Source organism: Panthera onca, chromosome A1, assembly GCF_046562875.1.
Source record: "Panthera onca isolate mPanOnc1 chromosome A1, mPanOnc1 haplotype 2, whole genome shotgun sequence".
Taxonomy (NCBI): Eukaryota; Metazoa; Chordata; class Mammalia; order Carnivora; family Felidae; genus Panthera; species Panthera onca.
In genome coordinates, this window is record NC_138339.1 from 225,786,040 (window position 1) to 225,812,159 (window position 26,120).

The 26,120-nt window shown below is 38.6% G+C and overlaps 1 protein-coding gene across 5 annotated transcripts in view; it reads left to right on the plus strand.

The window, feature by feature from the left end:
• Positions 1-26,120, plus strand: part of DCLK1 (doublecortin like kinase 1) — a 345,761-nt gene that overhangs the window by 15,744 nt on the left and 303,897 nt on the right. For all 5 annotated transcript variants that reach the window (XM_060637361.3, XM_060637357.3, XM_060637356.3 and 2 more), the window contains exon 3: positions 8,926-9,272. In XM_060637361.3, the coding sequence (XP_060493344.1) occupies positions 8,926-9,272 (347 nt within the window). The remainder of the gene's footprint in view (positions 1-8,925; positions 9,273-26,120) is intronic.

A 26,120-nucleotide genomic window follows, 5' to 3' on the forward strand; every position in this document is an offset into this window, starting at 1 on the left:
ATTGCTTGCTGGAAATCTTCAACTGGTTGGCTCCTAGGAACTCCAAATTTAGTATGTGCACAACCAAATGAATTTCTTTCCTTAGCATCGAGTCCAAACCTGGTTCCCTTCTTATTTTACCTATCGCGGTACTTGAGAAGTCAACCAAAATGGAAGTTTCAATGTTATCATTTCATTTTCATCATGTGACTCCGATTCCTTTGGGTCCCACATCCAGACAGTTGCCAGTCTCTGCTGTCTAGTCAGTCGAGTCTATCTGCTAAGTATTCCTCTTGCATCCGATTCTCTCTGCCCCCAGTGCAGAGGTGTAAAGTCAATTCTCCATCTCCTCTCCTGGTCTGTTATAGTAGCTTTCTCGACTTCTCTCTCCCTGTGTCCTACCTCCAGCCCTTCCCTCACGCTGAAACCAATGGGAGCTTTCTGAAACCTGGGTCTTTTGAGAAAGACATATTAATATCTCACAGACTATCCCTTGGCTGTACTGTGTAGTAGAGCGTATTATTATTTTTATTTTATCTGAGATGCTGTCCTCTTTCTTTTCTCTATGAAAAATCTTACCCCCACTTCTGAGGTCACCATGAATTCCATTTCTTTATTGGTCACTCAGTGGGAAGCGAGAAGTGATTTCTTTCTCTTCTGAGTTAGGGTTGCCTCGACCATGTATTTAGCAATTATCACTTACTGCCTTGTGAAATCTTTTCATACACATCTTGCTTTCTTTTCATTTTTTAAGATTTTTTTAAGTTTATTTATTTATTTATTTTGAGAGAGACAGCAAGTCAGGGATGGGCAGAGAGAGAGACAGAGAGAGAGAGAGAGAGAGAGAGAGAGAGACAGAAGATCTGATGCGGCCTCTTTGCTGACAGCAGAGAACCCAGTGCAGGGCTTGAACTCATGAACCACATGATCATGACCTGAGCAGAAGTCGGACACTTAATTGAGCCACCCAAGTGCCCCTACACATCTTGCTTTCTTTTCTTCTTTTTAATGTTTTATTTATTCTTAGAGAGAGAGAGAGACAGACAGACAGACAGACAGACAGACAGAATATGGGCAGGGGAGAGACAGAAAGAGAAGGGGACATAGAATCTGAAGCAGGCTCCAAGCTGAGCTGTCAGCTGAGCTGTCATGGGTTCGAACTCATGAACTGCGAGATCATGACCTGAGCCGAAATCAGACACTCAACTGCTCAACTGACTGAACCACCCAGGCACCCCACACATCTTGTTTTCTAAGCTCTTTTGAAAACAAGCTCACGACTTAGGATTGTTTTCACTCCCTAGAGTGGCAAATTCAGATTTTGTACTTATTATTAAAGACTTAGGGGCTTGTATTTAATTTTTAGTTTTTTTTTTTTATTTAAAAAAAATTTTTTTTTAACGTTTATTTATTTTTGAGACAGAGAGAGACAGAGCATGAACGGGGGAGGGGCAGAGAGAGGGAGACACAGAATCTGAAACAGGCTCCAGGCTCCGAGCCGTCAGCACAGAGCCCGACGCGGGGCTCGAACTCACGGACCACGAGATCATGACCCGAGCCGAAGTTGGCCGCTCAACCGACTGAGCCACCCAGGCGCCCCAATTTTTAGTTTTTATGGCAAGTGCTGTACGTATCTGTTGCAATTTTGTTATTTGTTACTCTGTGATGTGCTTAGGAGAAATTTTTAGCAACGAGAATATATATTTTTGGGGTTCCAAATACAGGTGGCCATGTTGCTTTCAAAAAGGGTTATCAATTTATAATGTCCCTAGTGGTGTTTTCTATTTCTATTTTATTTTGTTTTTATCCTTTGTCATATGTTTTAGTACCTTACATTTTTGTGAATTATAATAAGCTTTGCACATTATAGTAACCCGTTGTTCTGTGTAGATCCTTAGTCTGTTTTCTCTTTTTTATTTTAGTTTTTCCACTTTTCATTTATATCAGTTGTAAATGTAAAATTTTGGATCTCTCAATCTTTTTTCTTTATGTTATTTTTCTGTTGCTTTGAATTTAAGAACTTGACATTTCCCATAGGCCTGATGTACACATTCAAATTTTATTTTCTGTAAGCTTATTTTTATGTACTATTATATTATGAGTGACTTCCATGGAAGAATGACCCAAAGTACCTTTGGGGAATCTTTTCTCTTGCCTTTAATAGCGCTATCAAAATTGTCTACCTGAACCAGTGCCTTTTAGGAAGGTGATGAAATGTTGCTGTGTATATTTGAGATAGGCTCATAAAATACAATATCCAGAAGGCACTTTATATTTTATTATGTAAATAATAGCTTTCACGTAATTTTACTCAGTTTCTTTTCCGAGGTCTCAATATATATTTGAGTCTTCTGCAGTTTTTACTATAATTCACAAGAGAAATTTTAATTGCTAGAGTTTTTAATGAGAAACTTTATTTTCTGGAAAAATTAAATTTTTATAGGTATCTCTCACTTAAGATACTTTTAAATATACCACCTTTGGAACTTAAAGAAGTCCTAGAGGAGGTAGCAACCAGAGATTGGGCCATTTTCACACTGAGCTTAAGTGATGTCACATATGAAATTTACAAATCACAACTCTGAGCCAATGAAAAATCTCCAGCAGTAGGGGGAAATAGAGCAAACTTCTAGAATCTCCTAATATGGGATCTTGTGGAGGGACACCTTCCTAGCTCACTCATCACAGGCCTGGTCAACTAGGAATCTGGGTACCACATCACTGGCAGTTTTCAGTAGTGACTTAGTTTATTTCTTTTAAGTGGAAATCCTTTACTTTCATAATGGGAGCCAATGGCCAAGTAGAATTGACTTTGCAGATTTTTAAATAATAAACTTTGTTAGAGAACATTTATTTCCATACTTTGTATAATAGCGATATAATAAATTTACAAATGCATATGTGATTTTTTTTGAAAACCAAATAAAACATAGACCTTTTAGTATCTTGAAAATAATCTAAATTATTCCATTTCTCCAAGATCCCCCAAGTACCTAAATATTTCAGGGAAGAAATTACCATATTCTGATATTTCAGTAGGCATTGGTCAGTTCCAAAGATAATCACATGCTTTATTTCCTTACTTTTTCTTTTCTTCTTTATCTTTGCTGAAAAGCAAATATGTTTTGGCTTTTGTAAATGCCACAGCAATTCAGACAGATGCTGCTTCTGCAGCTCTAGCTGTCTGTTGGGGTGTGTTGGACATCCAGAACATTACATTTTAAGTTGAGAATCGGTCTTAACACAAAGATTTTTGGCTTGAATAAACTGGGACAAAACTAGCAGTATGATAACCACCCAGCAAATCATCATGTTCGGGAATCCCAGCTCTACCTCTAAATAGGGTGTTACACCATTTCCTTTAAACCGTGTGTGATCTTTGTCATCTTGCCATCCTTGTTAAGCTTCCCTATAGGTGATAATCCCAAACTGTCAAAGCAAATTTGGGGTTATAAAATTCTGGTCACGGATTCCGGTGTGTGTGTGTGTGTTTCCCCCAAACACCCAAGCAATTGTCTGTGACGGCAGCTGGATGTCCTACAATTCAACGCAATTCTGACACTATCTACCCAGAGATAGCATCAGATTCCAAGGTTAAGGGCTTAGTCCCAGGAGACTGTCTCTACCACCCCCCTCCCCTTTCAGCCACCAATCAAATCCAGGTTGTCACCTGTGCCTCTGATGGATTGGCTAACAGAGAAGAGGTTCCTAGGACCCCCGCTTTGATTCAATGAATTTGCTAGAGAGGCTCACAGACCTCAGGGGAACATTTTACTTACTGGATTACCAGTTTATTATAAAAGCTTATAATTTAGGAATAGCCAGATGGAAGAGATACATAGGGCAAGGATTAGGGAGAGAGCTTGGAGCTTAAATGCTGCCTCTGAGATCACCACTCCTACTGAATCTTCATGTGTTCACCAACTGGAAGGTCTCTGAACCTTGTCCTTTTGGGTTTTTATGGATGTTTCATCATATAGGCACAGTTGATTAAGTCCCTGGATTTAGGGTGCCCGGGTGGCTCAGTCGGTTAAGCGTTGGACTCTTGATTTTGGCTCAGGTCATGATATCACAGTTTGTGGGATCGAGCTCCATGTCTGGCTCTGCACTGGCAGCATGGGGCCTGCTTGAGATTCTCTCTCTCCCTCTTTCTCCCTCTCTGTCCACTCTGCCACTCTCCCCCACTCACGCTTTCTCTTTCAAAATAAATAAGTAAACTTTAAAAAAAAATCAATCAGTCAATCAATCAATCAATCAATCACTGGATTTAACTACTATCCCTCCTCCCCTCCCCAAGGTCAGGGAGGTGAGACTGAAAATTCCTACCCTCTAATCATACTGTTGGTTCCCCCGGCTTCAGTCACCCATCGTTAGTTGCTTTCCCAAAGTCTCCTCATTAACCTAAATTCAGGTGTGGTAGAAAGGGGCTCCTTATGCATATCAAGATGCCTTTATTTCTCTAATCACTTAGGAAATTCCAAAGGTTTTAGGAGCTCTGTGCCAGAAATGGTTTGAAGACCAAGTATATATTTTTTATTATAAATCACAATAGTAGGCCATTTTGCTCAAATATAGTTTGGTTTTGCTAAATTAACTTTTATTTTATTTTTGCAGTATAAATTACACCATAAAACTTTGAGATGGCTTTGTGTGTATAGGAAGTTTATTATAGTAATTATGAGGTTTACTGTATGTTTTTATTTTTTAATGGCCTTTGCCACTCATACCTCTGTTAGGACTTGAATGAAACCTATTGATGATTCTCTAATCAAGAATAATACATATCTCTTCAGTCTTGGCCCCATTTAGGGAGAGATTAAACACTGGATACCCAGAGCTATTTAACCAAATTAAGACCATGTATTCTTTCCACTCAGAATAATTACACTTGCTGCTTTATGGTTGTCAATGATACTAGCACATTAACTGAAAAGTTATTTTCTAACAAAATCAGAAAATAAATCAACTTTAAATTAAGACAGAGGCAGTATCTCTCATGGTGGGAAGAAATTCAGAATTATGATTAAAAGAAACGTAGTCAAAATGTGGGGTCAAATCGAGGCATCTGGACTTCTCAGTTGGTTAAGCATTCGACGTCTGCTCAGGTCACAGTCTTAGCATTTGTGAGTCTCAGCCCCACATCGGGCTCTCTGCCATCAGCACAGAGTCTATTTCTGTTTCTCTGTCTGCCCCTCCCCTGTGCTCTCTCTCTCTCTCTCTCTCTCTGTCAAAAATAAAACGTTAAAAAAATTTTTTTTAATGAGGGGTCGAATAGTATATTTGCACAATTTTATAGAAGCATTTTAGCATAAGGAAACCTCGTCTTGTCTTACTGAATTCCTGAATAGGGTAGTAGATTCTTTCTTTTTTTATTTTTTTTAATTTAAGAACGAGAGCATGAGTCGGGGAGAGGGGCAGAGGGAGAGAGAGAATCTCAAGCCAGGCTCAACACTCAATGTGGAGCCCAGTGTGGGGCATGATCCCGTGACCCTCAGATCATGACCTGAGCTGAAACCAAGAGTTGGACACTCAACCAACTCAGCCACCCAGGCGCCCTCTGGATAGCGTAGTGGATTCTAAATGACAGTTTGAGTATTGTGTGATCTTGGGTTTGGTGGCCAGCTCTGTCTCTCCTTTCAGCAGTTACTTTCCTTGTAGCACAAGATTGTTTTTTGTTGGAGTCTCACACCCTTCCCCAAGATTGTTTTGCTGTCTTTGAATGTGGTAAACCAGACAGAGGAGCCACCAAGTGACAGCACAGATTTAACACAAGTTTCTTCCCATCATTGTTACTTGAACCAAATCAGCATTACCTTCTCAAAGTTGTCATGCTTTAAAATTTCTTCAATGTTCTTTAAGGAGATGTAAAAAAAAAAAGGTGTTTATTTTCTTTTTCAACAAACCCACTCCACATTGTTAATGTGAATACTTTAAAATTCCTCCCTATTCTTATTATATATTTTTTAAGGTTAAAAAGTTTGTTGTTGTTGGAGTGTCAACTACTCATTTTGTTTTGATTTTAATTATTAGCTTAGTGTATAAACTTACACATGATCAGACAATTTCGTATCTCTGATTAGCACAGAATTCTGACAGACTGGTTTTGCCTGCTGTATTTTGGGCTGTGTGTGCCTTGTTGAGGAACATTTGGGGCATCGTCGCATTGAAATGGAGCCAAAGTGACGTCTCCTGGTAACTAGTTAGAAACAATTAGCACCTTACAAGACCCGCTCACTGATTTCTAATAATTTTGGTTTTTTAATTTTCGTTTCGGGCTTACTGCACAGTCAGGGTAATGCAGCCCCAGAGCAGGTGTCCACCTGTGTGGTTTTGTATTTGAGATCACTTTGACCTCTGTTATCTCGTTTGATCTTCACCACAGCCTGGTGAGATCAGTGGCCCCCAGAATAGCCTTCATCTGATGGATGGATAAACTACCACTGAGAAGACTAGGGGACTTGTCCCAGGTCATGTGCATGGAGAGGCCAGGTCTTGAGAGCTCAGACTTGCAGTTTCCCATTGGAGCATTCGTGCTGTCTGTCCACAAAGCACCACTGTTGTTGCGACCCCCCACGCATAGGTTTTTGGTATCTACATAAATCTTGAGGAAAGCATAGTTGGGACCAGTGAAGGTGAATAGAAAAGGGGGTTGCTAAATTTGTACTAGGTGTACGTCTAGTGAGATATAATGTATAAACACATTAGAGTGTTTTCTAAGAGCACTTACAGAGTAAATGTTTGATAACATGTATAACTGTGATTTTCTATTTTTGAAACCCTGGTTCCATTATTTTTATGTGAATACTTTATTCTGTGGCCTTGGATGCTTGCACTCGTAAGTTAAAAATAGGACAAGGATTTAGATAAAAGTAGATGGGCTGTTGCAGGATTAGTCCCAGGTCACTTTACCTGCATTTATGAAGGCTTTTTAGCGTTTTAACTGTTCTCTGTTACAAAGACTTACTAACACACAAAAAAGCCATTATAAAATCTTTAACTTCAAAATACTTTGATCTAACTTCATGAAATATATATATGTATGAAATATATACATATATACATATATATACGTATATATATATATGGGATCAGTCATTTAATGATTTATCATCACTTGTTACATATGTTACTTCTTTTTTGTGTGAGCCACATCTACTTAATAATCTGATTCTTTTCATTAAACCATTCTCTGTTAAGGAGTCATTTTTAATAAAAATATAATGTAATTAATTTCTTTTTTTTTACCCTGCTTTATTGAGGTATAATTGACAAAATTGTTAAGATATTTAAAGCATACCTCATGATGATTTGATATATGTATATATTGTGAAAGATTCTCCCCATTTAGTTAACTAACACGTTCATTGCCTTGTATATTTATCTTTTTTGTGTGTGACAACATTTAAATTCTAGTCTCTTAGCAAATTTCAATTATAGTATAGTGTTATAACCTGTAGTCACCGTATTATTCATTAGATCCTTGGACCTCGTTCATCTTATATAGTTACATTTATTTTAGAGTCAGTTTCTGAAGCTACAGCTTATAAGTTAACCATTCTCAAGATCTTTTACCTATAAAGAAATATGAATTGGCCTTCCTAGAGTATGTAGATCACTGTGTTTGGCCGTGTGTAGATGGGAGGAAAGGAAGTGTGGTTATGTTACTGGACTCTGGCCTCGGGTCCCTGGACCTACCACTGGTAGAAACGAGGCTGGACCCAAAATTTAAAAGCACAAGCAGGGCTTTATTGGGGCAACAGCTGCAGTTGAAGGGAGACACAGTCACAACAAAGGCGTCAGACTGGCTCCCCTAACAACCAGGGAAAGTTTTAAAGGAACGCAGGTGGGAAAGGAGCCAAGTTTAAGCATGTAGGGGTGGGGAAACACAGGGACTTGGAGGTGGGGGGGAACAGGCACAGTTGACAGACCATGCTTCTTTATTCATATGTTTTGTTTGCTTGTTATGTCTCCACCTCTGGCTGTGATTTTTAGCATTGTAATGAGGTAAAGGTAACTGTTGGTCACTCCGTGGTCATCCTGCACAACAACCTGAGTTAGGAGTTAAGCTCAAACTGGTCTGGGTGGTTTGGGCCACTAGAGCTTTTGAACAGGCAGTCATTATTGCTTGAGGGTTGCTATGCCCGTCTGGTCTTTCGTCTGAGTTAAGAGCTACCTGGAAAGAAGAGCTTAAGGAAAAATATGGGACAGAGGTTGATGGGTACAAGAAGGTGAGCAGTAAAGGTCAAGTCTTGGGGGCTAGCTGGTGACGGTTACTTCACTTGCTTTCAGAATTTTACTTGACTTTACAAAATGCTTAGCACACACTCCAATCAAACTTATAAATTATATAGCTTTTTTTTTTTTTTTTTTAGATTTTTAAATTTGAGTATAGTTGACACACAATGTTACATTACTTTCAGGTGTACAACATAGTGATTGAACTTCTCCATACCTTATGTTAGGCTCACCACAAGTGTATCTAGCAACTGTCACCATACAATGAATCACGTAGCTATTTTAATAAGCTGTTTTCTGATCCACTTTCCATTTTCAAATTATGTTATTTACATTATTACTAAGTGTAGGTACCTCTGGTTTTGAAGTTTTCTGCAAGGATAAATACCCCAAATCCTAGAGAATACTTTGTTTTGAATTCAGTTTTATTTATTTCTGAGGTTTATTCAGTGTCAGTATTTCTTTCAGCAGTCGGAAAATGAAGTAAGGGAAGAATGATGATTTTTTTCCCTCCTAGGATATCAATCTGCTGTTGAACAGAGCCAGATTAGAAGTAGAAAATGTTTCTTTTCATTAAATGTTAATCATGCTTCCATTCTTCAAAAGTCACAAGTATTTCTCAGTTCTAGTAGAAAAGGAAAAATCAAAGACTAGAAAAAAGGAAATGAGTTTACCCTGGTGTAAATGTAAATATATTTCTCTCTTCCTTAGGAGAGAGCTATGTGTGTGGCTCAATAGAGCCCTTCAAGAAACTGGAGTACACCAAGAACGTGAACCCCAACTGGTCGGTGAATGTCAAGACCACCTCGGCTTCCCGGGCAGTGTCCTCACTGGCCACTGCCAAAGGGAGCCCTTCGGAGGTGCGGGAGAATAAGGATTTCATTCGGCCCAAGCTGGTCACCATCATCAGAAGTGGGGTGAAGCCACGGAAGGCCGTCAGGATTCTGCTGAACAAGAAAACCGCACACTCCTTTGAGCAGGTTCTCACTGACATAACTGATGCCATCAAGCTGGACTCGGGAGTGGTGAAACGCCTGTACACCCTGGATGGGAAACAGGTAAGAACGCTGTTGTGGAATGACCTTGACTTCACAGGGAAGAACCAGGGAATTGGGGGATCCATGTGCCTTGGTGGGGGGAGGGGATCTGAAACATGCATTTTACTGAAGTGGAGGGAGTTGGGTCCTTTAGTCAGCAAATACATAGCTGTTGGCCTCAAACCAGACTGAGGATAGAGGTAGACAGGATTAACCATAAGCATAAAGTAAAATATCTTTCTCTGAAGCTTAAATGGTTACTCAACAGATTTCTGGTTTTTTTTCCAGATATTAATTGCTTAACATAATGGTGCTGTTCAGCTGTCTATTTTCAATTTTTTTCGTGTAGTAATGTCTTATAGCCTTAAGCATGACTGAGATGTAAACTCTGACCATTAGCAAAAAATCTTATTTCCTTTCTTTGGCCGAAATAATACTAAGAATACTTTATGTCTCATTAATGTTTGCTAGTGAGATTTATTTAAATTTTATAGATTTTTAAGTACATATGAAAGGAATGACATACTTCCATCTGAATGGCTTTAAGAGGCATATTTCTAGAATATTATACATCTTGTATTGAAAACATAATTTCAGAATCAACAATGAAGAGGAGGGGTGTTTCTTTAGCTATGGAATGGACACCAGTTGACTTGGATGAGGGGACGTATAAATGTGAGTTGCTCATGTGAACTTAAAGAGAAGTCTTGTGTGGACTTTTATAAAGATTTGACAGAATCCTGATAGTGAGCTGAAAATATATATATATATATATATATATATATATATATATATATATATATATATATATATATAGTGTGATTTGCTGGTCATTCAGAGTTTATGAATGTCTTTTGTTTAAGATTATAATTTTTAGCACACTATCTTTCCCTGAAATTTAGTTTTTAATGTGGACCTGTGGACCTGTCCAGGTGATTTTTAAAAGTTATTTTGAGGTGTAATTTGAGTGATTTGTATGTAGAGTACATATTAAAATCAAACTACATTCATAAATGAAAAGGTTAATCTTTAAAAAAAAATAAAAGGTCAATCTTTATTAAATAGAAGATTCATACAAGTTCTTGAAGGCTAACACACATTCAAATTTTATGAATTAAAAATAGATGCAATTACTAGAAAGAGTGTTAGTCATGAAAGAATTCCTCCCCTAGGGAGGCATTCAAATGCTCTAAATTATAAAATTCATTAGGAAAGAAGGAATATCTGCCAGTTGTTCATTTATATTCACCAATATTCTGCTTGTCTCATAAAACTTGTCTCCCCTAAGTGTAATGTAGATAGGAATTCTGAGAGATGAAATTCTCAGTCTTCTAGATCTAAGAGGGTGTTGCCTGAATGTCATTGATCAAAAAGTCCATTGCTGGTTTGTGAATTATAGCAACATAAGATAGCAAGGTTCACATTTAAACTTTGAAACCTTTCAGTGGTTCCCTTTGTAATGAGTTACTCAGCCATTTTGTAGTTCTGCATTTTTGTCTATTGGATTTTCCCAAGATGAGAGCTTACCTGTTTTTTTTTTTTTTTTTTATTCTTTATTTATTTATTTTGAGAAAGAGAGAGAGAGAGAAAACACATGCATGTGAGAGCCTAAGTGGGGAAGGGGCAGAGAGAGAAGTAGAGAGAGAAACCCAAGCAGGCTCCGCACTGTCAGTGCAGAGCCCGACTCAGGGCTCAACCTCACGAACCGTGAGATCACGACTTGAGCCAAAATCAAGAGTAGGATGCTTAATGGACTGAGCCACCCAGGCGCCCCTGAGAAAGAATTTTCAAGTGAGTAATTTGTCCAGGAAATATCATCTGAAAGTTTTCTATGTATTTTTTTCTTGTAGTCATTCTGCTGATGGTTGCATTTGGCTGTTTGTCTGTGTGTGTGTGTGTGTGTGTGTGTGTGTGTGTGTGTGTGTGGCATTCAGTTTGCTGTTGTAGCATTTCCTCTGTTGTGGCATGTTCTCTTCATAGCAAGAGTGGTGAAAAGCTGCAGACGAATTGGAAGATAGAGTGGAAAGAATATAAAGACTTTTTGCTTGGGTTCCCAGTAGGAACAAAGATGCTTCTTCATGGACCCCAGGAGTCTTTAGAATCGTTTCTGCTCCAAAGGGAAATCTCCCCCCATGAGAGGTTTGTTAGAGTAGAATGCTTTGACAGTCTTGGCAGAGACCAAGGCTTGATAAGCCTCTGAGAATGAACCAGTTTTCTCCAAGCCTTCCTGTGGCACGATGCTCTGCCATGGTAGAGCGGAACCCCAAGCCAACCACCATTGTACCCTGCCCACTGTGGCATTGAGGTCCTGTCCTGTCAGCAGGACCTCATCCTTCAGCTCACGGTCTCACCTCTTTTGTTTGTTTGTTTGTTTTAATAGTGTAACAGCCCTCATATCATCTCCAAAAATGATATGCAAAACCCAATGACTAAAAAGCTTTTAAAGGTATTTTTTTTTTGTATTGAGGAAATATAATTGTTTAAAAATTCAATAGCTTGAATGCTTGAAGTGACATAGTATAGAACAAGCGAATTGTAAGCAGGGATGGCTTTTCTCATTGCCTCAGTCAGCTTGTGGATATATCCACGGGATGGAAACTGGTGACTCTGGGTTGTTTGACAACAGAACAGGGGAAAATGAACAGTGAGAGCCCTTGCCTGCTGTTACATATGTTACCCAGGATGCGCACTGGAGCCATAGACCACATGCCGTTCTCACCTGTTCCTCCCATCACTTGGCCTCCTTGCTCTCTTGCCTTTGGGTGTGCTTTAAGCCCGAACCAAGAGTTCATTATACAGTGCCTTTTTTTTTTTTTTTTTTGAGGTTTTTAGGCCGAGATAAGGAAATCAACATATTAGAAATGTGGTACCATGTAGAAAACATTTTGCAAGAAGCTGCAGTTTCCCCAGATGACTGTTGAGGTTCACAGCAGCCGGTTTGTGAGCAAACCCTATCCAATCATTTTACCTCTGTTCTTTATTCAGGGGCATTGACGCTTCAGTAAAGGTTGCTGCACACACCTTTCAGAGCTCTGCCAGAACTCTGCTTCTCCTTCTCACACCTTTCAGGGGACCTCTGCTCACGGTGTGACCAGACCCTTTTGCCAGCAAGGTTAGGAGGTCAAGGAAATGGTTGCCTTGCCTTAATTTCAGTGATGCATTATGTACTGGGCCTTGATTAAGGGCCCCCAAGGAAGGAAAGAGGGCATTTTCTAGCTGAAGGTTGTAATCATATTCCTTCTCTCCATATCTAAAGGGAGCTTTTGCAGGGTGTGAGGATCTTTTCCTCTTGCCCCAGTCCAGGCTCTGTATATTGGGATTTTTCAGTGGGTTAGTCACTCACCCCGCCAAGCATCTCTTCCCAGAGGTCATTTGGAGTGTGACTACTTTTTAAGTAATTAAAGTAAACCCAAAAGGTACAAGATTTGCTACAAAAGATACACTTGTGTATCTCCTGACTCCTTTTTTTGGAACAGCTAATCTGGCTGTCTTGAGCTGTTAAATCTTCCAAATCTGTGATTACTGAATCCTTTCTTGGAAATGTAAACAACAGCAAATCTTAGAACAGCTAGTGTCTAAGCAGACAATTTATACTATAAAAATCACAGATAAAGCATTTCCCAATGACCTCCCCTTCCCCACTGAAATATAGCAATGATAAACTCGATTGCTCTTTAAGTAGAAAACATATGCATGCACATCCCCATAGTATCTCCTTCTCAATATTGAAGATCCATACAAAATAGCAGCATACTTTAGTAGCAGAGGAGAAACTCAGTCAAGGATGTTATATTTTTATCTTACAGACATTTCACGTAGGTCATGCACTTTGTAAAATCCACCACTGCTAGCCTGCTAGAGTGAGCAAACAGCTTATTGTCTTCCTTATACAAAACACTAGGAATCACTGAGCTAAAGCAAGGTACTCATAAACAGATTTAGAATGATGAACTGTGAGAACAGACCTCATAACTGCCGTCTCAGTCTGTTTGGGTGGCTGTAACAAAAATGCTATACAGATTGGGTGGCTTATATACAACATAAATTGATTTCTCACAGTTCCAGAGGCTGGAGTCCAATGTCCAGATGCCAGTGGACTTGGTCTGGTGAGAGTCCACTTCCTGGTTCATAAACCATGCCTTTTGCAGTGTCCTCTGCAAAAGGACAGTCCTCTGCAGTGGCAGAACGGGCTAAGGAGCTCTTGGGACTCTTTTATAAAGGCACTAATCCCATGCTTGAGAAGTTTGCCCACATGTGCTAATCACCTTCCAAAAGCCCCACCTCCTAACACCATCCCCTTAGGCGTTAGATCTCAATGTATGAATTTGAGGGGGACACAAACATTCTGACTATAGTGCTGTGTACAGGAAATTCCAGTAGCTGTCAATAGTTAATCAGTTTCTACGTTGTCTCCTATCTTTTTTTTTCCCGAAAGAGCTTCCTTTATTATTTTATTTTTTATTTTAGAGAGAGAGAATGTGGGGGGGGGGGGTGGAGAGGGGCAGAGGGAAAGAGAGCGAATCTTAAGCAAGCTCCATGCTCAGAGTGGAGCCCGACTCAGAGCTTGATCCCACAACCCTGGGATGGTGACCTGAGCCAAAATCTAGACTCGGACGCTCAACCAATTGAGCTACCCAGGCACCCTTCTCTGTATCTTTTGATCATTGAATCCCCTTGTTTATTATAAACACAAAGCTCAAAAGATGTTTGTAAATGAGTCATAATAATTACAGCCATTTATTTTAGTTAATTAGTATAATGAGCTTACTGGAATTCAGGAAATGGTAATATGATCAACTGGAATCTGTCAGTCAGATACCACAAGATGGTCTTTGATGTTTTTCCTTTTGGTTTTTCATACCTTATTCTAATCTGAAGTAAGAATGAAATGGTCCAAACTTGAGTTTAGAGACCTTAGGACATTGCTTGCCCTTACCAATTAAAAAAGTGGTACACATTGCTACCACATCTGACATTGGCTAGAGCAATGAATGAGCATAGAAAATGTGAAGATCATAGGTTTTCAGATGAAAAGGAAGGGATTTAGGATGTAATAGGATTTGATTGGACTAGAAAATGATATTTTCTGTAGCTGTTGGTAATAGTGACTCCCCCCCCCCCTTTTTAAAATAAAACTTCTGTGACTGCTCTAATTAACTTCTTCAAGCATATTTAAAAGCCTTCATTCTTGGGAGACAGATTTTTTTACTATATGATTTGGAATGTTATCTGTGTTGTGAAAGTGAATGGAACACCTTTTAGTTTTGTTTGCAATTGATATAAAAACACAGTTGATACAAGTAATTTAGTTTACACTTTAAAATGTGAAATTAAAATTTTTTGCAAAAGCTCAGAGCACATGTTAAACCATCTTCATGATTTGTTAGAACTCTGAATTGATGGAAAGTCTTAGCCATTTTCAAAGAAAAAGGAGCTTAAGAGTAATTATGGTACTTCAGTTAGAGAATTAAGGTGTCCAGGATAGTATGTGCTATTTTAGGTTATATACCTTTTGTTGCTATTTAGGATTTATAAGCTACATCTGTCCTTACATAGATATTAATTCCCCCAAATAGAGAAGAGTTAAGTCCTTTTGTTCCGGCTGAGCATATCTGATAATGTAATTAATTATGGGTTCCTGTGATGTATATTTTTCAGGCTTACATTAGTCTTAGCAAAAGTCAGTTTTCTGTAAATCGAATACGAATTTGCTATAAATGAATTCTAAGTTCCCCTGTGTCCTACTCTAGAACTGAAGATGTGTTCCTTGGCCCTCCTCTCTGGTATGCTGAACGTGCTTTGGGCACTTTCACAAGACTATGGACTTGGGATCATCTCCTAGAGGTGACTTCTGCTTTGCAAAAGCATAAAGCCCTGATTTGGCCTGTGAGTCTCCTGTGCCCTTAAGGAGCATGTTGGAGTGATACAAAGAACTTGGACTTTAGAGTCAGTGGGGCCTGCACTCAGATTTCAGTCTGAGAAATCTCATTGGATCTAGTTTCTTGTGCAGGTCTGGAAAATCAACTTAGTTCCTCACTTTAATGATCACTGAAGCTAAAAAAATTCAGTACATTGAATTTACTTGTAATGAGGAAATCTGCTTAGGTATGCTGTAATTTAAGCACAGGTATGTGAAGTAACATAATATGGAGGAAGAACACTTGTTTTTATAGACTAGTTTCAAACACCTCATTGTCTGTCCTCAACCCTTGGAATCTATTCTTCCACTGGGGAGAGTTAAGTCTCTGCTTTGTGTTATAACCATTCGTGCACTTGTGTAAGACAGAAACATCCTAGGGAAAGAAGACAATGCTTTATTGACTTCTATATTCTTGGCTATCCTTATTAGATGCTTAATATTTATTAAATGACATTTCTTTTTTTTTAAGCTTTAATTTAATTCCAGTTCTTGTCTGTGCAATGGGAATAATAATAATACCTGCTTTATTAGGTATCTCGAGGATTAAATGAAATAATCCACATGACAAAACTCAACACTGTGGTAGGTATTCAAGTATCAGTATTTATTATACCTGAAAAGCTGAGGGTGAATTGTTTTTGAAAAATAAATCATATTTTAAATGTGTTGAAGGAATTTTTTAAAAATTATCTTTTTAATTGTGACTTCTCACATGAAAATGCTTCATACTATAATGAGAACAGCATGGAATTTAAGATAAGATACTTCTGAGATCAGATTCTGACTTTTTCAGTCATTGGCTGTTTGGCCTTTTGCAAGTCAATTGAATTCTCTGAATCTCAGTTTCCTCCTTAAAATTTTTTTAAAGATTATTTATTTATTTTGAGAAAGAAGGAGAGAGAGAACACAAGTGGAAGAGAGGCAGAGAGAAAGGAGAGACACAATCCCAAGCAGGCTCTATGCTGTCAGAGTAGAGCCCGATATGGGGCTCGAACTCATGAACCGTGAGATCATGACCTGAGCCGAGATCAAGAGTTGGATGCTTAAATGCCTGAGCCACCCATGGCCTCTTAGTTTCTACTTTAAAATGGCAATAATAGTGCATACCTCACAATATTGGTCGGATAATTAATTAAGATAATATGTATGCAAAGGCCCTGGCTTGACTTATGGTAGGTCCTCCATAAATATTAGTCCTTCTCCTTTCTGCTGTCTTATTCCAGGCTTTTTTAAAAGTACAGGACATTTATAGTTGTATAATTTTGTCAATATAGGGTTAGTCATTCTGCGTTGTTTCCATTGCCTGTACTGTAACTAAAACTACTAATGACTCTATTTTTATCGTTCCATTTATTGTCAGTCAGTTGTGGATGTAACCCAGATATTATTTTCTTCACCTGCTTCTCTTCAGTTGTACCAGTTATTCCTTAAGGGTATCTTATCAGTGACCCATTATATCAATATAGTAATATTACCATTATTATTATTATCAGTGCTTGAACACCTGCGTGCCTGGTGCTCTGGGGTAGTTGCTATATGTATACTTATCTCACTGAATCTGCAAAGCAAGAACCTTCTCGTTTGTCAAGATTCATTTCAAAGGTAGCCTCATCTATAACACATTTCTTGACTTAACTCATGTAGAACTGACAGTTCCTCTCCTTGGGAGAGGGCTCTGTTCCTGTCCATTGTAGATGGCCCTACAATTCTTGATCGTGCTGGCCTGTTGACAATTGTTATGCCTTTTCTTCCCCTTTAGAATTTACAGGATGTGGCTAGGGAAGGTATCTTCTCGGCTTCTGAATCTCAAGGGCCTGACCGGATAAATGCTTGTTCAATAAATGACTGAATAGCTAACTGACTGGGCGACTGACCAGTTTGTCATGTGCTACACATTTGGCATTAGACATTGCTTCCAGTGTTCTGTGAAGTACGGGTCATGGCCATTTAGGAACCCAGTGGTCACCCCAGGCTGTGGCTGTGTGTTGCTATCAGCGACGGTGGTGCTCTCGGCAGTGGAAACTACAGATTGTAAGGTGCTCATCATGGTGCTGTTTTCTAGCTCAGGCTCCTGCTTCATTAAAGACGCTAGGATAATTAAAAAAAAAATCATCTGCCAATTTTAGAGCATTTCCTCTATTGAAAGAACTTTTATCCTGTGGGAAAACAATAGATATTCTGTTAGAAAATTTTCACTGTCTGAGTCAGGAGAATTGCTCTACATTTTCCTGAGATTGCCTTAGCCATCCGGTGAATAAAGAGCTAATCAATATGTCCTATGGATTTAATAATTGGTGACAGGCCAATAAGAGATTCACATGAATAGCACCTGGCCCAATTATTGCAGAGATACAAACGTACAGTGTTCAAGGGTGTTTGTGGTGGTCGAGGACAGTATGTTACAGCAGATTTTTCTGATTAGTTTAAATCCTTGAGACTAAATTATGTGAAAGAAAGCAGTTTCAGAAATTAAATGGAACTTAAAATACCCCATTTTAAATCTGAACTATCTTGTAAACAACATGCCATAGAAACAAAGGGACAGATGGGAGATTTAGCTCTTAATTGGCTTTTTCCATTACAGGATTAATATAGATCATTGTAAAGAATTTTGAAGTAAATGAGAAAATAAATATTAAGATAAAATGGCTCACAGTCTCGTTGAGAAGATGGTACTCATTAATATATTGTCTTTATTTCCTTTTCTTTAAAAAAAAAATTCAGATCCTACTCTGCTTATGATTTGGTCTCTTGCTTGTCATTTCAAATGACACCCTGTACATTCATGTAGGAAATGTCTTGAAATTATTAAGCCATTTCCTCTCTAACTTTGTTGCTTAATTGCACAAGTTGTCTAGTAGGCTTTCCTCTTTAGTGGCTCATCTGCACAGCTTCTATTCGTGTTGTGACTCATGGCTGAGAGTAGCAATGTTCTAAAGTCAGACTGAAAAGCAAACATGGAGCGGTGACTCTTGAGATGTTGTTTAATGCAACCAGTTATTGGAGGTTAAGAGTATCTCAGAATTCATCCTCACTGTCTAGAACCCTCTTGGAAAAAAACTGTAGACATTTTCCAAAGCCTCTCTGATGAAAGAAGTCTAGTATTCTTCCATAAATACCAGATAACTTAGGTTTCTTAGGTCAATGGGAGCACAATCACCAATGATCCTTTATGATTCTTTCCCGGAGGAAAAAACCCAGGTCATTTTCTTTCTGTGCCAGATCATTTCTGCTTTGTGTTGTAACCATTTGTGCACTTGTGTAAGACAGAAACATCCTAGGGAAAGAAGACAATGCTTTATTGACTTCTATATTCTTGGCTATCCTTATTAGATGCTTAATATTTATTAAATGACTTTTTTTTAGTTTTAATTTAAATTCCAGTTAGTTAACATAGAGTGTAATATTAGTTTCAGGTGTACAATAGAGTGATTCAACACTATGCGGTACCTGGTGCTCATTGCAGCAAATACACTCCTTAATCCCCATCACCTATTTTTACCCATTTGCTATATCCCCACTCTGATTAACCATCAGTTTGTTCTCTATACTGAAGAGTCTGCTTCTTGGTTTGCCTCTCTCTTTCTTTCTTTCTTTCTTTTTTTTAAAAATTTTCTCCTTTGCTCGTTTGTTTTGCTTCCTAAACTCCACATATGATTCTTGATTTTGATTTGTGGCTCAAATTCTGATATGTACAATCACAGGACTTTAGGGCTGGGAGTGCCACTAGGAGAGATTGCTCTGCTCTTTCTTTTTCTCTACTTGGAAGACCATAAACTAAACTCACCTTGGCAGGTAGTAGGATAAAATCAGCATTTTATTTTTAGAAAATCTCTTAGGAGGAAAATAACTCAAGGTAAGCATTATCTTTTAAAAAAGGTAGGCATTTAATGTATTTTCAGAATAATAGTACGGGAACTGGTGTGCACTTTCAAAGTAATAGTATGGGAACGGACAACTAGTTATACAACAGAAACAAGTTGTAAAAAGCCCTGCCGTATGCTCAGGTAAATGCTTCACCCATATTCTTAAAAGCATTGCTACCAACAGTGGTCTGAGGACAGTGGCAGTAATGCCACCAGAGAGCTTGTAGAAATGCAGACTCTCAGGCCCCACCCTAGACCTAGTGTATCAGAATCTGCATTTTAACCAGATCCCCATATGATCCATATTCACATTAAAGATGAGGAAGCACTGCTCAGGCAACTAAGCAGTACAAATGGAACATTAATACAAAGACCTAAGGATGATAAATCCAGGCTGTTACCTGGTAGATGGAATTAAACACTAATTTTAGCGTATTTAGCAGTTGTATTTGCATATCCTGAGCATCGATGTTAACATCAAATAGCAAGATATGCTCACCATCCACAATGTTCTGGAAAGCAGCCAGACTCTTAGTACGAAATGTGTGCCCACTGCAATCTAGCCCCAGTGGGCTGCCTGTGTGTGAAGGATGGGTAACTTCCTATATGGAGAATGATTGAAAGTTAAGAGGTTCAGAAAGGGCTGAGCAATTACTGTGGAAATGCTGATCCTGATGAGAGATTGATGCACATGGCTGCCACAGGGTCCATATGCATGCTGTTAGAAGTTATCTGTATGTTCTCCTCAATAGGCTGCACAGATTTAATATTTTCCTCATGGTTTTTCTGAATGACTTCCATGGGAATGATTGGAAGTCATTAAAACTCTTCCTGAGAGTTGATTTTAGGTCTCCAACTGTTGTCAGGCAGAATTCCTATGCATGGGAAAATTCTCAACATGGAAAATGTCCAGAAGAACATGGAGAAATTCTTAATATGTGCAGGGAATGGAGGGTAACTTTTGGAGGTAATTTCTGGCTAGCATGCCTCAGGATTTAATGGCCAAGAGTCTTATGTATCACAGACTCAGCTGCTGGGAACAATGGATGGGGTAAACTGGTGTGCAACAATCACCTAGCAATCAGAATTGGAGTGTTTTTCTTATAATGCAGCCTAGGAGGTTAAGAGACTGAACAGATGTACTCTACTCAATTCAGCTCTTGGCTGGCTATGATTGTATACTACTTAGGCAGATATGGCTATTTCAAATAGCCACACAATGCCCAGTGACCCCATCAACAGTGACTTCTTTGAATGGGAAGTTCAACTCTATCTCTGGGGTTATGGCTCCAAATATTGGAGGGAAAAATCTCTAGAAATAAATGGAGTGTCTCTACAGAGAACCAATAGAAAGTTCATTTTTGTAAATTGGTTGATGCCGTGGCTCTGGAAAAATAAAATTACATATTTCTTAAGACTTTTCTGGGATTGGTGTGCTATGAAAGGAGTAGCATGGACATGTTGGGCCATTTTGTCTTTTTAGTAATATCATTATTTTATTCTACAACAAAAATTCCTTTTTTTAACAAGTTTATTTCTTTTGAGAGAGAGAGAGGGACAGAGAAAGAGAGAGAGAGAGAGAGAGAGAATTTCAGGCAGGCTCCATACTGTCTGTGCAGAGCCTGACATGGGGATCGATCCTACAAACTGTGAGATCATGACCCGAGCCAATATCAAGAGTTGGACACTTAACTGACTGAGCCATCCAGGCACCCCTACCCTGTGTATTTAAATTAGTATATATTTCTGTCTCTGATGCTTCTCTCATATGGAAGGATCTTACTGTAAATGACCCCACTGTAAATGGATTCTGTTCATCTGGCTTTTCATTTGTCCTGTTTGCCTTATAGTTTGGCTTAACACCAGCTGAAGAAAGTGTGTCAGACTAATTCTGGGATGTAGCACCAGAATTGCCAGCAGATGAGCAATATCACATTGTGTAATGAATCGAAGCTTGGAAGATATTTTCTGTTAAAACAGCTGGAAACAGTGGGCATGAGCACTGCTGAGTAATTGGCTTTCCAGTAAGGTACAGGACTGGAGATGTCCCTGGGTGTGAGGTTTTGTAGAAAATAAAATTGAGAGAGTAAAATTGTCTGTATATGAAACCCAACCCAGGATAACAACATCAACAAGAATAGAGCAGCAGCTAGCATTTCTTGAATGCTTACTTTATTCCACGCCCTCACGAAGTATTTCCCTTTTCCCATTTCAACAGAAGTGTGTAATCGATACCATTGTGATCTCCATTTTATAGGTGCAGGAATGGCATTGGGGGGGCGCGGTGGGGAGATAGGTAGCCTACCCATGTGGTTAATGTGTGATCTAGGCTGATCTACACTCTTAACCACGATGCTGTATCTGGCTTTATAGGGTGTTAAAAAATGTTTTGAGTATATAAAATTCACATGCATCCTTTTTTTTTTTTTTTTTGTAAGAATGCTCATGATTCATTCTGTGTAATCTACTTTACCCATTAGAGTTTAAAAATACTTCCCTTCTGAAATTATCAAATCCTAGTGATCTGTCAATATTAAAGCTTGAGTGGGTTGCTAAAAGAGTAGTAAATGTTGAGAAAGCTCCTGAAATGTCTTGCTTCAGTTTCTTCTCAGTTTGTCTTCCTATTTTCATTGTTAGTTATGAAATTAATCCATTTCCAGTAACTTTTAAAAACATTTAAGACTGTTTTTTAAACTGTCATAGAGATTTCTATTCCCAACAATGGAAAAAGAACATTCTTAATGTAACTCATCACCAAAATGTACAACTCTTTTATAGAATGGGATTATTGCTGAATTTTTACACACGCCAACTTGAAAAAATATTTATAGCTTCATTAAGGTATAACTTATATACTATAACATTTACTCATTGTAAGTGTACTTTTCAATGACATTTAATAAACATAGTAGTGCAGCCATTACCACATCCAGTGTTAGGACACTTTCACCACAAGAGGTTCCTCATATGCCCACTTGCCGTCATTGCTCACTCCCACCTCCAGCCCAGCAACCACTGATCTGCTTTTAAATTGCCTCAGCTTTTAAATATTGACCTCATCTTTCAATATGCATTTCATAAAAGACTCACTTTTACCCCTGAAGTCATGTGTATAATTACGGATTTACCAAGTACATCATTCTTTAACCTTTTACTGTGATTTTCATCCTCTGCAGCTCAGTGTGAATAGTCTGGGTTTCACTGAGGTTTTATAAGTAACTTACAGCAGAGAAGATTATGCAGCCCGTTTTAGCACAGTGAACCACTTATTATCTTTGCACTCTTTGCACATATGGCATTTCTGAATTAATTCCAAACTTAGGCAACTAAGAGGAAAAACATTGAATGTTCATGGCAGGATGGAGTATTACTTGATGTCCTCCAGTGCCCCATGGGTGTGCCTCCAGGGTCTGCTCTGCACTCCTGCCTTCTGCATGCTCATTTGGCAACACTTTGCTACAGTCCAAAATACCATTTATAGGCTGATTAGATTGCAATTATATTAACATATTTCAAGCTGTATATCTTTTTGCTCTTCATAGTTAAAATACGCTTTCCATGTGCTCTGTCTGTTTCTTGGGTGAGATGCAATTATTTTGTGATCTCTCTCTTCCCCTCTTCATGGTGGTTTTCCCTCTTGTCCTTTTATCACTTTACTATTCAAGATCTTTGAGGACTTTTTTATTACTTGGTTCTCTCTTAAGGAAGGAGACTTCATTGTGAATTCCAATATCCTGCCCTACAGTAAAGCTGCACCTGGGGAGATTCTGTTCATTGAACCATCGTTGAATGCCTTTGTAATTCAGTGTTCAGCTGCTACTGGCTTTTGGAGTCAAGAGAGATTTATATACTCACTATAATATTTACATACATATATTTATATCATGTATTGCTGTTCAAGGGCATCTCTAAACCCAAAAACAAATCTTAGTCTCCCTGTGAGGCTTCTCACAGGGTGGGGTTGGTGCCTGGCCAAGATCCAAAGGCCCTGGGCTCATTTCTAGGCACGATTTTGAGGTTGATGAGACGTTCAGGTTGCTCTCTAGGATTTTTTCACCTTCTTACCTTCTTGGTGATCTGCCCATCCACAGAACCAAAGGATATAGAGTGGTAGACAGCTACATTGGAGAGAATCTTATATAGAAAACCCTTTACAGAGGCACCTGGGTGGCTCAGTTCGTTGAGCATCTGACTTCAGCTCAGTTCATGATCTCACAGTTGGTGGGTTCAAGCCCCACATTTGGCTTGCTGCTGTCAGCTCAGAGCCTGCTTAGGATCCTCTGTTACTCTTTCTCTCTGTCCCTCCCCCACTCACGTGTGTGTGTGCGTGTGTGTGCGCGTGCACACGCGCCCGTGTGTGCTCTCTCTCAAAAATAAATAAACATTTTAAAAAAAGTAAAACCCTTTACCACTGGTTTACAGCTTTTAAGGCCCCCCCTTTATTGGCCAATTCTCTTTACATACTAAGCTGGATGGTCTTTATTATAATTCCCTTTAACTGAAGCTAAACAACAAAGAACAACAATAACAAAATGAAAAAAGAGGACTAATTCCAGTGATTTAAAGCAAATCAAACCCGTGTATCTTTAACTGAGTTTTTCTTGTTTCATCTGCAACAGTAACTCTTAAATTTGGGGGATCACATTCCCCTTTGAGACTGTTATGAATGCTGTGACCTGGGAACACTAGCCCCAAGAGAGCTGCTCTTCACAGGGGAGGTGGCACTTAATTTTTCTATTACCTGCTTATCAGTGTTCAGTCTTTTATTTATGCATCCTTTTTGGGGAGTTTATGTTTTTGATATTTACGCATCCAGTGACATACATCAAATCTTGTTTTAGGTCACTTTTAATTTCCTTGCATTTAGTAATGATTTCCTGAATGCAGCTAGGAGATTGAGCCCAGAAAGAGAGATGAGAGGGTAAATTGCACCACTTGTAGTCTTGCATGCCTTTGGTTACCCAAAGAAATTTCTGGTTCTTGACAAAACATTTCCTATTCACAGAGGGATTATTCAGTTCAGTTGGGTATTGGTTTGCTTTCTTTCACTTCTTTTTTTTTAAGTTTTTATTTGTTGAGAGAGAGAGAGAGAGAGAGAGAGAGAGAGCGAGCATGCAGCATGAGTGGGAGAGGGGCAGAGAGAGAGAGAATCCCAAGCAGGTTCCACTGTCATCACAAGGAACCTGACGCAGGGCTCAATCTCGCGAACTGTGAGATCATGACCTGGGCCGAAATCAGGAGTTGGTTGCTTAACCTACTGAGTCACCCAGCGGTCCCTTTCATTTGCTTCTTCACCAAAACAAAAAATTTTGTGCTTCTGTACAAAGGAAGACACAACATAGGCTCCTTCTTCATACCGTCTCTGCTTTTTCTTTTCCTTTTTCTTTCACACTTTAATTTTTCCCTCTCTTTTGAGCCCTTAGTTTGTTTGAGATCATCTCATTTTTCTCCTCATAGAATTCTTTCACTTCTAGGAAATCATATTTCTGGCCTTAAGTCCCTCCCCCCCTTTTTGTTTTTTACAACAGATGTTCTCCAGGGCTCTTCATTTTGTCCTGGACAACACACTTTCAAAATGGTTAAGTGCTTCCTAGCTGATGCTTCTGGAAGCCCTTAGGGAGCTCGTGAATGTGTTCCAGTAAAGACGTTTGTTTTAATGTCTTAAAAAAAATGCAAACATATTTGCTGCTTAAAAACTTTACCCTTAAAAAGGAATCAATTTTCGGGGCGCCTAGGTGGCTTAGTTGGTTAAGCGTCAGACTTCGGCTCAGGTCATGATCTCACGGCTCGTGAGTTCGAGCCCTGCATCGGGCTCTGTGCTGACAGCTCGGAGCTTGGAGCCTGCTTGGGATTCTGTGCCTCCCTCTCTCTCTCTCTCTACCCCTCCTCCGCTCATGCTCTGTCTCTCTCTGTTTCAAAAATAAATAAAGATTAAAAAAATTTTTTTAAAGGAATCAATTTTAGAGCCACCGAGTGTATGTCGGGTAGCCTTGCATAGTAGTTAGTGGAGATCAGGGAAGAGTCCTCATGACCTGTTTCTGAGTTGGCTTATGATTCAACGAACTACTATGAGTTTTCGACCATTATATAGCTTTGAACTGGCTTTGTTCCAAGCCATATATTGTTAAATTTATATTCATAATGAACTATTGGTTAAGTATAGAAAGTTAGTAAGGAGCAGAATATAAAGCAACGATAATGCCACTTTTTATATAGTACACTGAGGTGTTTCGAGTACTTTAGAAAGTAACATTCAAAAGGAAATGTAATGATAGTTTTATCCAGTTTAATTTTTATTTGCTGAGATTAAAACTGTTGGCTTTGACCATTATTAAATAGGATGATATTTTTTGGTACAAAATGTAAATTAGGTCATAAAGGCAGATTTTTGTTTTTTGTAACATATATTTTAATTTGTCCCCATTTTAATATAGAGCTAACTCTTATACGAAACAAGATAGAGTCATTTTTCGTGATCGATTATGTATTTGCCTTACACATTAAAGTTACTTTGAAACATGTACCACAGGTTGGTTGGGAAAAACAAACTTTGTCTTCATATTTCATAAATATTATCCAAATTCTAGTGTCATTTTTTATTTACATGAAAACATTTTATTTAAAATAACAATCATTCAAAAATATCAAAATTATTTAAAATTTTTTTAGGGTATTCAAGAGGTTGAATAGTTCTAGAAAGAGATTCCTGGGGGAAAATGGGTTGGTACATGGTAATTCTTTATAGAGAGGTGATTGAATGTTGGGGACTTAATAACACCTTGGGCATATCTTGGACCTCAGTGTCTCTAACATGGTACTTTGATTTTATCAGATGTTTGGTAAATGTTTATTCATTAATGGCATTTACATTTGACATGCGATACCTTAATCATATAGTACTGTTTTTATTTAAAAAATGGAAGTCATACTATGATACATGGAAAGTTAACTAGGTGGCTGGTAGCCAATATGGGAACCCTCAGCTTCAAGATTCATTATAGCAAGATATTCTTCCACAGATCCCAAGACCCAGTGTTAGTGAATGAGGTATTGGTTTTATACATGTGGTGACTTTGTCAGTCT